At 37.6% G+C, this 13634-nt stretch overlaps 1 protein-coding gene across 2 annotated transcripts in view; it reads left to right on the top strand.

Annotated features, from left to right (window-relative positions):
* Positions 1 to 13634, top strand: part of LOC114667560 (synaptic vesicle glycoprotein 2B-like) — a 178242-nt gene that overhangs the window by 133652 nt on the left and 30956 nt on the right. For both annotated transcript variants that reach the window (XM_051920841.1, XM_028822904.2), the window contains exons 4-5: positions 4638 to 4789; positions 12097 to 12230. In XM_051920841.1, coding sequence (XP_051776801.1) covers positions 4638 to 4789; positions 12097 to 12230 — 286 coding nt within the window. The remainder of the gene's footprint in view (positions 1 to 4637; positions 4790 to 12096; positions 12231 to 13634) is intronic.

Here is a 13634-nt window from a genome sequence, read left to right as displayed (position 1 = left end):
CCCAAAAAATGACTCAAGTAAGAGTAAAAAAGTATTTGGTGAAAAGACTACTCAAGTACTAAGTAACTGTTTTCTAAAAATAAATCATTTATTATGATCAATGTTGTAAAAAATATAAATAAATGTGCAAATTCTACTATTTCCAAATAATAAAATAAAAAATGAGTACAAATAAATAACATCTTTACAAAATAAAGATACACAAATAACACAAAAGTTCCAAATCTCAGTTTTTCATAACAAAGCTTTTGAAGCCAAATACCTACAGTAGGCAACATGTATGTTTGTGCTGCTACACCGCCACAGTTTGTGTGTGGTCATGTGACTGCATGGCTACGTCTGATTGGTGAAACAGAGTCATGTGATTATTGTTGCTACGTCTGATTAGTGAAACAGTCATGCAGTAGATCTACTGGTGCCTTCTCTCTGGCAAAAATATAGAGTATCTAATGTGTAAATGGAAAAAAAGTAACGAGTCGAGTGTTGCCCAATGTGGCGGAGTAAGAGTAGTGTTTCTTCTTCACAAATGTACTCAAGCAAAAGTTAAAAGTATGGTGCAGTAAAACTACTCTTAGAAGTTTTTAAAAGAAATAGTAAATGTAATGGAGTTAATGTAACTCATTATTACCCACCTCTGCATAGAACATAGCTGGTCTCACTACTGTCCTGTAGACCTTCCCTTTCACTCTTGCTGATACCTGTCTGTCACAAATCACTCCTGACACTCTTCTCCACCCATCCCACCCTGCCCTGCACTCTCTTTTTCATGAGAGAGGAAAAAAAAAACTCAAATAAATGAGAACAACATATACTGAACAGATTTTCATGAAATTTGGCATGCATGTTGTCAATGATCCAACTTATAATATAGACTAAATGGTGTTATAAACGGGGAATGGGTTGTAATGGGGGCCAACCCAAAACAAGTGCTGAGGTTAACTTGAGGATGCCTTTATCAGTGCACCTATAGTTTTGTACTGGTCAAAATGGAAGTTCAGCGAAGACTGCAGTCCAAGAGTTTTCTTCTCAACTAATTTGAATAACATTTTAATTGCCTTGCTATATTACAGCTTTTGTCTAACAGTACAACGTTTTGCTTCATTGTGGGTTGTGTTCAGCCATGTTGAATTTCCAAAAACAGTTATTTCCCATTGAAGTTCATCTGTATAATTTTCTGAGAAATATACAGCTCCAAAAGAGGTGTACAGAGCAATGATAATTTTTTCCACCCTTCCAAAAAACATTTTCCAACTCCAAGAAACCAATTTTAGTACGTTTTGTGGTTGCCTGATAATGCTACATATTATTTTGTGATGTATATATTTTACATAACCTACAATGGGAGATTTGTGCTGCTAGACAGAGACAGTGTTGGTCCAGTTTGCAGACAAGAATTTTACTGAATCATGAACAACATGTGAAAATAACACAGGAATGAACTACTGACATTTGTTTACATTTTTATCAAACCAGCGCCTTACATTTTTGAAAAAGCTGATGCTATCACACACCTGCATACCTGCTACTAGTGTGGTAAACGTAATCCATGGTGAAACAGCCCAGTTACTCTTCAGAATATGGTTGAAAGAGAATGACTGAGGATAATGTTAGTAACTTTTATCTTTTCTTGATGGCAGGCATTTATTCAAGTCTATTTGATGAAGCAGTTATAATTTTAGGCTCTGATTTCAATATGGCATTGTGCTGATCAAAAACCACCACTGATCTCCAGTAATAATACGTGTAGCGATGCCGGCAGACATTAATCCACCTAGCCTGCCCAACTGTAGATGCTTTCTGCAGTCCTTGGATTCAATTATTCAACAAATCATCCATTTTATTAATGTGGGATTTAACGCCAGGAAATACGAAGAATTAGCATTCATAGTTCCAACCAAGCAAGAAGTGTTGTCAATTATGGAATTCAGTCATACACAAAAAGTACACCTTCTCAACTTAGGAGAACAGAGAATTTTATACTTTTCAGAGAGCTAGTGTAGATGACAGATGTGACACTTGCATTTCATACAGCAATGTCAAAAGTGTCAACATTTAAAAAACACAGCAATATTTGCTTTCTTAACGTAACCCATTAATACCATACTTTTTAAAACTATGGGTCATGACCAAAAATTGGTTGTGGGTTGCTGCAGTTTAAGTAATAGATACAGCTCCAGTCTGACTGTTGGCAGAGAATCTCCAAGGGAGGGGCACTATGATTTTTGATGGTGATTCTCTAAAGATCCCCCCCTCCCACCATCTGTCTCAAAGACACTAAGGAAGGCAAGACTGGATCACAAGAAAAAATGTTTAGGAAACAATGAATCATACAAATATATTTGGCCAACGCTGGGTCCACATTTCCATTTGCAGCATGTGTATACATGTGGGTCGTGAACCTTTTTTCTGAATAATGCCTTGAATAATGATGTAACTTCTGGTGTTATACTGTAGAAACACTATGGGAACACACTTCTCACCCTGTTCCGTTATGTTTATAACATGCCTGATAACTTTTTTACAGTTAACATTGCACTCTTAACCTCAAATTTTAAGCTACTGACCCTAATATCTTTAAAACAAATGTGCCCTTCAATGTCTAATTCGCATTGAATTCGTTAGCTACTGTATGCAGCCATGAAGTTCAACCAATATCAAATGCATTATTGAGGTTTGAGTATTCCTTAAGCTTTGCACTTATATAAACTTCTTATGACATATTATTCTACCATGTATAATATAAATTTTATTTATTATTATTGTGTTACATTGCCCACTTTCACAACGGTGGAGTGGTGGCTCTGAGGCTAGGGATCTGCACTGGCAATAGGGACTCTGCTCTGTTGGGCCCTTGAGCAAGGCCCTTAACCTGCAATTGCTGAGTGCTTTGAGTAGTGAGAAAGGCGCTATATAAATGCAAAGAATTATTATTTTTTTTATTACTATGCTATATTAATTTGTATGAAAAATATTTCTTTGGCTCTGCCAGGAGAAATGCTGCTAAAGTTTTGTTCCCAGAGATTTTCTAGTATAGGAGAACTGCTGATCCTTGTTAAACACTAATTGGTTTATTTTACTCAAAACAGAAATACCTTAAAGTTATATAAATGTATTTCCACAATCTGGAACCCCTATAATGACGGATCCCCAGCTACACTGGAGCATAACAGGTGCTACGTTGTTCAACCCTGGAACTTTTGAAATATGGCATTCTGTAACCTTATACAACTCTGCTCGCTCTGACAATATTTTGAGAAGTTATGGAAGTGTGGGCACCACAGCTAACATTTGCATCAATAAAGAGGCTAACTGTATATTAAATGCTGAAATATTCTTTAATACAAGATAAGCATAAAATGATTATATGCATGACGGTTGAACTGTGTTGTTGCTGTGGCTTTGAGGAGGTGCTGTAAAAGGAATGACCTTTCCACATTGCATTTCCCAGCTTAAAACCTGCACAATCTGTGGAGCTGACACTCTTATTTGGATACAGCTATAAAAACTTGGGGCTTATTATGTTTTATGCTAGTAAGAGCTATTTGTTAGTCAGTTAGTTAAATTGATAGAATTATTTTCTTGGCTTTGTTAAAAAGTTGGCCTATATATTAGTGCATAGTGTATATGAGGTTCTATTATAACCCTACAAGCTGAATTGAAATGGAATATTCTAATTATTTTTTGTACCTCTGACTGTGACCTGCCTTGCAGTTGATAAGGCACCGAGGACAAATAGTTTATAATCATATTGCCCGTATTGAATATGCCGTACTTGTAGAACGTACTGAATATACTAAGCTTGCATAAGTTGGCCATAGAGAAGTAACACAACCTTTAAGTGTAGAAAGATACTGAAGTTTAACAAGAAGAGTTGTTTTTTCTTTTTGCCTTTTAATTCTTTGTGTAGTAAATAAAGCCATTGATTTTTGTGTGAATGGCTTTACTTTGAATTTCGACTAAACCTTTATGAACTTTATTGGACTGAGAAATATCTTTTGTTATGTGTTTGACTCATGCTGGATCCTAGCTTACCAACTCAGTAGCTGCTTGAATTTGGGAGACTGGAAAAGACCGAGCGACAGTGCTTTTGATGTAGAGTTGAAGAAAAAAAAAAACAGTTTTGTATTTTAAGTTTACAGTGTCAGTACTGAATACAGCGATATGCTTACTTGCATGTGCTACTCACCACTTTATGGCACCATGATTAGTGTGTATAAAAACTGCACCTTGAAACATCAGTATTCTTTACCTGAAAAACCTTAGAACCTTATGCTGAATTAGGAGTAAAAGTCACATCTATTAATTTAAATGTAAAATGAATGCTTAAAGGGTTTGAAGATGACTTCTTATTCCACCAGGAAAAGCCCTGGCCCTGATTAAAAATACCTCAAAATTCCTTAAACATTTACTTCCTAACTGTTAAAATTATGATGGGTGTTGTGTGGATTAGTGGACTAGCTTAATACATTTTGAATTGTATTTTTGTCAGGTAGACTGTCAAAAAGGTCCCCTGTTCACAACCCGCTGTAACACTAGAGTATATTGTTCTTTCCTTTATGACCTTGAATCATCCAGAAGGTATTTTGCCAATTTACACTTTAACGCATTGTGTCTTTTCTAATTTTACAATCTTTCAGCATTGGAGGCTCCATTCCCATAGTATATGCATATTTCTCTGAATTCTTGTGCCGGGAGAAAAGAGGAGAGCACCTGAGTTGGCTCTGCATGTTCTGGATGATCGGTGGGATTTATGCCTCTTCTATGGCTTGGGGCATCATTCCTCACTACGGTAAGGTTGCACTGTGATATCCCCCCCACGCCCCCTTAGCACTTTTTCAGTTGCCCCTCACAGGGCATTTTACATTCCTCAAAGCTGACATAAAATTAATAATCACATTCAGCAAATCTCCTTAAAATGATTGTGTCTGTTTTGAGATATCGGAGTCATAAATCAAACTGAGTTACCACTAAGTGTGTTTTTTATTTTTATCATTTATATACATCCTTAAATAAGGTTTTAACAGAAGAAAAACCCTAATGCTCTGGCTAATGGTACAATACTGGATTATTGCACTTCCTGATTTTGTTTTTCCTATTCAAAATACAGGTATATTTGTAAAAAAGATGCTTAGACAGGAGTTTCTTGTGCTGCTTGTTTGTTAGCTAAGTTTTAAAAAAAAACAAAACACACACACAAAAGTCCAAACCATTTTATGTCTGTTGCCTGAATTTTTAACAAAAAGTATTTTTCCTCCAAAACGCAAATTTTTTAAGTTACCTAAAGCTTTTACTAATTTCCCAAGCTATTCATATTCTATTGAACTTCTGCATTAGACATTCCTTAGAAAATGTCAATAAAATATATTAATAGTTAAAAAGATCATTTCTTACATTTGTTCTTACATACTGTGAGTCTTCTATTATACTCACAGAACAAGACAAGCCCTTAAAGAACAGTGACGTTAGTATTTCTTTAATTTGCATATCCAAATATAAATATCAGAAATATGAACGCATCTTAAATGATTAAAATAATTTAGGAGTGAAATTATAAATGCGGACACTAAGTTTGCCACTACTGTTTAACTACAGAAAGGAGCAGGGTGAATTTATAGGTATGTAAGACGGGATTCAAAGGGGAAATCTTAAGCTTATTAATGGACACTTTTTAAATATCTGATGTTGGAACACAAATAGACTGTGATAATTACACAGAACATGGTAAGAGTAGGAGTCCTTACAAATGTACAATATACACTCAGTGGCCACCTCAGAAGGATACCCGCTTGTTAACGCTAATTAGCTGCTCCTTCCAACAGCCATACATGTGGCTGCATCTCAATACACAGTACATCCATCCATCCATCCATCCATCCATTTTCCAACCCGCTGAATCCGAATACAGGGTCACGGGGGTCTGCTGGAGCCAATCCCAGCCAACACAGGGCACAAGGCAGGAACCAATCCTGGGCAGGGTGCCAACCCACCGCAGGACACACACAAACACACCCACACACCAAGCACACACACTAGGGCCAATTTAGAATCACCAATCCACCTAACCTGCATGTCTTTGGACTGTGGGAGGAAACCGGAGCGCCCGGAGGAAACCCACGCAGACACGGGGAGAACATGCAAACTCCACGCAGGGAGGACCCGGGAAGCGAACCCAGGTCCCCAGGTCTCCCAACTGCGAGGCAGCAGTGCTACCAATACACAGTACATATGGGCAAAATGTAACATAACGGACTTTGATTATGGTAGGAGTGTAGGTGTTATGATTTCTGGGTTGTGGAATGTTCTGAACACAATTTTCGTGTGATTTGCAATTTAATTTTAATTTTCCATCCATCCATCCATTTTCCAACCCGCTGAATCCGAACACAGGGTCACGGGGGTCTGCTGGAGCCAATCCCAGCCAACACAGGGCACAAGGCAGGAACCAATCCTGGGCAGGGCGCCAACCCACCGCAGAATTTTAGTTTTGATATGATGATAAATTTTCATTTTATTTACATTCTTGTATTTACATTTTGGGTGTTTTGTTATTGCTACTTCCATTTGAAGTTAGTAGCAGTGCTTCACTCCTTGACACTCTCATTAAGTCATTCAGTCAATGCAATCACACACACACACACGTTAAGTCAGTTCAAACCTGTCAAATTTATGTTTAACTAATATATAAAGCTCAAAATCTGTGTGTATATATGTCTAGTATACAAATCTACACCGTTGGACTAATGCCATAATTTGCACAGCTCCCTCGTTTGATCAGACCGATATATCAATACGTCAGGTTAAACCTGCAGCTATGCTAACATTTGCTGTCTTCACTGCACTGTTATTGGAGTTTACACAAATGAAAGGCAAATGGCAAACGTTTGACAGGCCATGTGAACAGCACCATTGACTCATAGATGGACAAGTGAAGACGTGGAGGTGTCCTGGACAGGAATAAAGAGACAGCATTATGTTTGGCATGGAAAGTGAGGTGTTAAATGGACGTAGAGAGGTCAGTACAGCTTAAGGAATGCATACTTGGCAAGTGCACTTTAAAGGCTGAGTGCAGGTGCCACAAACTGCGGCTGTGAGCTTTGGTGTAGTTTGGCTGAAACTGTAAAGGAAGGTGACACTGTTATTACCTTTAGCCACTCTGTGAGCCGAAGTGTAAGAAATATCACCAGTTCGCTTACCACTTCTGATATTATACCTGGAAGAAACATGCAGTAATATGTTTGGTTAAATAATCTCACCACCCACATAACCACATTCATAAGCTACTGGAAACTCCAAGGAACCCAAAAAACCAACAGATCACTCTTCCCCCACTCACACACCATTTAACACACCTAGGTGGACTTCCAACCCCATCCCCAACCACATGGCTCACGAGCTGCTATGGCCTCCTATGGTCCCTGAACATTTACCACAGCAAAAAAAAAAAAAAGGTCCACTTCCCAAAAAGGTTCAAAACCACCCGTGTACATAATGCATAGGCCACTTGGCTATCAGCCAGTAATGACAAAAAAAAGGTATGCATGTAAAACATACAGAAATATTTTCTGTCTTGCCTTAACCCATTATACAAATATATAAGAGTAATTATTAGGTATGTTGGCTAGTTCAACATAAGGAATCATCAAGCATATATTGCAGAGAGTTCAGTCTGGTTTTATTTTTATTCTAAACAAGCAAGCTCACCCATTTAAATTCTTATTTTTTTTCTCATGAAAATGCACAAGGGTTGTACCCAATCCCATAGCTTTACTGATTAGCCAGAAAGTAACGTTTAGCATCATAAGGAGTTGAAATGATTCGTTGCAAGTACGCTAATAACAACAACATTTATTTCCATAGTACATTTTCCCACAAACAATGTAGCTCAAAGTGCTTTACATGATGAAAGCATGATGAAGAAAGAGAAAAAAGACAAGATAAATAAGAAAATAGAATTAGGGAACACTAATTAACGTAGAATAAAAGTAAGGTCCGATGGCCAGGGAGGACAGAAAAAACAAAAAAAACTCCAGATGGCTGGAGAAAAAAATTAAATCTGCAGGGGTTCTAGGGCCATGAGACCACCTGGCCAGCCCCCTCTAGGCATTCTACCTAACATAAATGACCTCAATCAGTCCTCATTGTATTCAGGGTTCAAGTGGAAGAACTTGATGATGACGGTCATGTGGACTTCTGGCCTTAAATCCATCAATGTAGGGACATCACGGTGCTTTGATCGGGTGGTGATGGCACAGATCGATACCACAGAAAACCGGAAAAATAACAGAAGAGAAAGTAGGAGTTAGTACGGATTTTGGAGCCACCAGAAATGATAATGATAATTAAATGCATATACAGAGTATCAAGATTAAACTAAAATGAAGCTGTGAGAAAACCATGTTAAAATAATGCGTTTTTAGCAGTTTTTTAAAGTGCTCCACTGTATTAGCCTGGCGAATTTCTATCGGTTAGCTATTCCAGATTTTAGATGCATAACAGCAGAAGGCTGTTCTTTTAAGTTTAGCTCTTGGAATTCTAAGCAGACACTCATTTGAAGATCTAAGGTTACGATTTGGAGTGTAAGGTGAAAGACATTCTGAAATATAGGATGGAGCGAGATTATTTAAGGTTTTGTAAACCATAAGCAGTATTTTTAAGTCAATTCTAAATAACACGGGTAACCAATGTAGTGACATCAGAACTGGAGAGATGTGCTTGGATTTTCCTTTCCTAGTTAAGATTCTAGCAGCTCCATTCTGCACTCGTTGCAATCGATTGTTGTCTTTTTTGGGTAGTCCTGAGAGGAGTGCGTTACAGTAATCTAGCCAACTGAAAACAAAAGCGTAAACTAATTTCTCAGTATCTTGCAATGTTATGAAAATTTCACTGTCATATCAAATAATGCAGCAACCACTAACACTCAGTCACATTTTTCATTTATTAAACTGATGTTTCATTATGCTATTAATAACTTCTCCTTAAATAAAACACAATATGTTCCTACATTTGACTTCCTCCAACAGTCACCTTCTTTTACAGAGTCAATGTACTGGAACAGCCCGAGGTGTGGTGGACTGACACACATAATATTTATTAGCTGTTTTCTGATGGGGACCAAGACAAACTCCCACTGTCAACGTTGGGACACACTCGGTGAAGTACTTGAAATTCTTCAGGGGAATTGCCGTCTTCGTGAGCCCTTCTCACCATGCTGTTTGCCTTCTTATTCTTTTCTGGTCCAACTAGCTGTGCTGTTCAGTGGGACTCCTTTTACGTCACTCCAGCACACATGACTTCACCCTGTTTCCTCACAGATCACGGTTTCACAAGTATTTATAAGTGTTAATGCAAAATAAACGCACTAAATGTGGACTTTCAAACAACTATCGTGAAATGAAGCTAAACAAATAACACAAATTCAATACTAAAATAAAATCATGAACATGAACAGTAAGAAATTTCTACAAAAGACTGTTCAAAAACTACAAAACCTGTAATTTTTATTCCTTTTTGAAGCATTGAAATACAGAATGGAGTTGATGTGAATGGGAAGGATAAGTGCTAATGCTAGGGTGAATTCAAGCTGTGCAAGTCTAGTAAGCAAAAGTGTTAACAGGCCAACCCCCCACTCCCCCTCTGAGGCTGGTAATGGATGATCCTGGATCTAGATTATTGAGAAGGAGAAGTGGAATAATTTTTAACAGACCAAAAATGACATTGTACATCTTTGGATTAAAACATCTTGCATTTCCTACCTTTCATTAGTTAAATTTACAAAATATTTATGTAAATTGCCATTTATGTAGTGTTTGGTGACCCTGATCCATGAAAACTGGCACAGAGAACCTTCTGACTGAACTCCTCTTCTCTGAAATGTGTTTATTCCAAGAGGAGTGTTGAAGTGTGTTGAGGTGAGACACACTGTGACTCTGCACAGCTCAGTGCATTCAACCTTGACGTGGCTTTTAGTTTGGAGGACTTTAAATGTATTGATACACAAAAAAGGAGAAATCACCTCCAAGAGACTGTTCTCAAACTATGAAGTCTGCTGTTTTATTCTTTCATGAAGCGTTGAAATACACAACAGAGTCGCTGTAAATTGGACAGAATAGTATTTATGCTGCACTAACTTCTCATGGTAAATGTTTATAATTCCTTTTCGTCCAAAAATGAGATGGTGATACAGCCCAGTTGGAGGAATGCCACTCCCTTTTGTCCTCTTATCACCTCCATAGCAACCAGGCCTGTCTGAGAGCAGCTGTTTGATGATCCTAGCATTATAGTCTTAGGAGTTCTCAAATGATGGAGTGAATAAAAAAAATTGAGAAAGTAGCTCTGTAAGGGGACAATGCCTTAACAAATGTAAAAGGACAATGGCTAAACTCTAACATTAAGGTCACAAATACTCGGAGAACAGCTTTTTACTAGCGTGGTCTGTAAAAAGGATATCTCTGAACTCTCTGAACATTGAGGGCATCACACTTTGAAGTGAATGAGGTAGATCTCACTGGGTTCCACATGTGTCCTTCATGAACAGGAAAATGATACTACAGTGGGCCAGTGATTACCAAGCCTAAATTAATGAAGACTGGACAAAAATTTCCCCTGGTCTGACAAATCTCATTTTCTGTTGTATCACACAGATGGTAAGGTTAGAATTTGACATAAGCCACACATATCCATGGACTCATCCTGCCTTCTGTGAATAGTGTAGGCTGGTGTTGTAGTGTGGGAATGTTCTCTTAACTAACATTGTAACTCTTAAAACCAAGAGAATGTCATTTGAATACCCTAGCATATTCAAGTGCAGCTATTTATCAAGTGCTTTATGGCCACTGTCCACCACCATTTTCCAAATATAGTAGGTAATTACAGCAGAATAATGCATCATGTCACAAACCACACATCACCTCAAAAACATGACAGATGACTTCAGTTTACTAAAATGGCCCCCAGAATGCCAGATTTCAGTTCACTAGAGCACCTCTGGGTCGTGGTGGAATGAGTTGTGGTAGCAGCATAAATGTATTGCCAAAAAAAAATATGATATCAAGTCAGCATGGATCACAATCCAGCACCTTGTTGAACCCATGTCTCATCCTGAAGGTAAACGCAGGCCCTTACCCAGTTCTAAACAGTTGTGTCCAATAAAAGTGTCCACTGAGTGAATTGTACATGTCAGACGTAATTGTCATTAGTGTCACAGTGTCACTAATGATGACAAGTGAAAAACATCCTTGCTGCAAGCCTCCTGTTATGGTGTTCCTGTCTCAATATGCACGTTTTCCTTTAGATGTGCTATGTGTGCTCTCAGTATTTTTATATACTGCCTCTCACAATTATTATTATGAAATCACCTTTAAAATGAATACACATTTTAAAAATACAAAAACCTAACAATCAGGATATAATGTATATATTTAAAACTTTTCATCCTGTAAAAATGAAAGCATTATTCCGGCACTGATTCCTTGTCAGTAGGCATCAGAAGTCTTTCGCTGTGGATGTGGTGCCCTCTAGTGTAAGAAGTGTAATACAGCAAACACACTTGGTAGCTACAATTTCAAGGAGCTTTTTTGTCTAAATGTAGACTAAGCTGGTCAGATGCATATTTTTTCCTGAACTATGGTTTCTGTCTTCCGTATTTAAACTTAATCTCACCTTAGTGAACATGGGTTTTTATTTTGCTTTCTTTGTTCAAAAATTGAAGAAATGGCAGTGCTGCTGGAGTGTCCCTTTCTCTAAATTCTTACATGCTTTCTGCACAGCATGTGCATGTTTTCCTCATATTCATATTGGTCTTCTTTGGGTAGCCTAAGTTTTACGCTAATCCAAAGAGACTGTCTGATTGACCATTGGTGAAAGACCATGAATGAATGAGCGTGTCCTGTAATTGGGGAGTTCTAACTGGATGTGATTTCTGCTTTGTACCCCTTACTGGTGGGATGAAGGCTAACTTCTGTGACTATAATCAGGCTTACTCCTTTGTGACTGTAATCTGAAAAAAGAAAGATTAAAATTTTTGGATAAAAAATAAATACCAAATTTGGACATTTATACAGTGTGTTTTTTAAAATGTAAATGTGTTATTTTTTCCAGGCTGGGGTTTTAGCATGGGCACACACTACCAATTCCATAGCTGGAGAGTGTTTATTTTGATGTGCATCCTTCCAGCCCTAAGTTCTTTAATTGGGCTTGTCTTCATGCCAGAAAGTCCGCGCTTCTTATTGGAGGTGAGAAATGATGATATTGTTCATTTCAATCATATTATTTAATAAGACATTGAACAAAATTTACCAAAGGAAATTTACAACAATGAGTACTCTAAATGGACAGAAAAAAGATAGAAGATAGTAAGCTACTGTATAAGGTACAAGATCTGCACAAGGATTAAGGGATGTATTTTAACTTTAAAACTTACTTGTTCAAATAATGAAAAGAAACACTTAAAAAGCTAATGAAATGTACACTACATGATCAGAAAGCACAATGCTGCAGTTATTAATATTTCCCAGGTCCACCTGTAGCACATCCGTGAAAGGCGAGCTTGACATTTGGCTGCGTCACTGTATTTCATACTGAAACGTGTTGTGTTTACATACATTTGCTGAATGAACTGCTTCTCTGAACACTGTGATACTAAGGCTCTATAAAAATTATATTATTTTACCTAAGTCAAACAGCCACAGAACTTCACAGGTTTTTACTAGTGACATTTTCTGGACCATAAATTCAACTCTGGTCTTTATTTAATGCAGTGGCCACAGACAACAGTTTCAGTTTCCCTTTAGCTCATTCCTGCTTACCATGTTTGCAATTTCCAGGTCATATTTATAATTCACATTTTGAATTTATCTACACGTTAAATTAAAACAAGTAGCTTTGTGGTTGTTATCTTTGTACACATTTTCCTCATTGATGGATATGTTTGCTACAACAGTTTCATGTTTAATACTAATAGTTTTATTCTACACTATATTATTTTTTTACCCAGGGCTGAGTGGGTTTTTAGTTTATTTTCCTGTTGCAGTATGCAACCCATGAACTGTTGTTTCACTTGGTAAGAACCACTGCTCTTACATTTCACACTTCCAGCCTTAAAGGCGTGAGGCTCATGTCTCCTAATTGCCTAGCATAGCACAGGTCGAGGTTTTTGAAAAAACGAAACAAAGGTTTTGAGATCCTCATTTAGGTAACATGTTACAGGGATAGTTAGAGCTCTTACTTCACAGTTAAATAAGAACTGATGCAAACTCCAGTCCAGTTACTGCCTATGTCACATTTTCAGTTTCTTCTTGTGTCTGTGAGTGATTTTCTTGGGAAACTCAGGTTTTGTACTCAGAACCCAAAAAGATTAAAGTTAAATGGTGACAATTAATTGACTCGGTAGGAGTGACGTAACTATGCTCTGTGAAAGAGTCGTATCCCATCTGAGGCTGGTTAATGCCTCACACCCAATGCATCAAGGCTAGATATCAGGCTGATTCCAGACCCCAGAGCTCTGACCTGGACGGGTGGATTTATTTATAGTTAACAATATTTTAATAAATTATGGTGCATGTACAGTAAATCATGCAAGCTCACAACACTCACACAGCAATCAACTTTAATGTTTGGAGAGTAACATTATTGTGTGA

Source organism: Erpetoichthys calabaricus, chromosome 17 (assembly GCF_900747795.2).
Source record: "Erpetoichthys calabaricus chromosome 17, fErpCal1.3, whole genome shotgun sequence".
NCBI classification, from domain to species: domain Eukaryota; kingdom Metazoa; phylum Chordata; class Cladistia; order Polypteriformes; family Polypteridae; genus Erpetoichthys; species Erpetoichthys calabaricus.
Note: the sequence above shows the minus strand (reverse complement) of the source record. Positions and strands in the feature narration are given on the sequence as shown.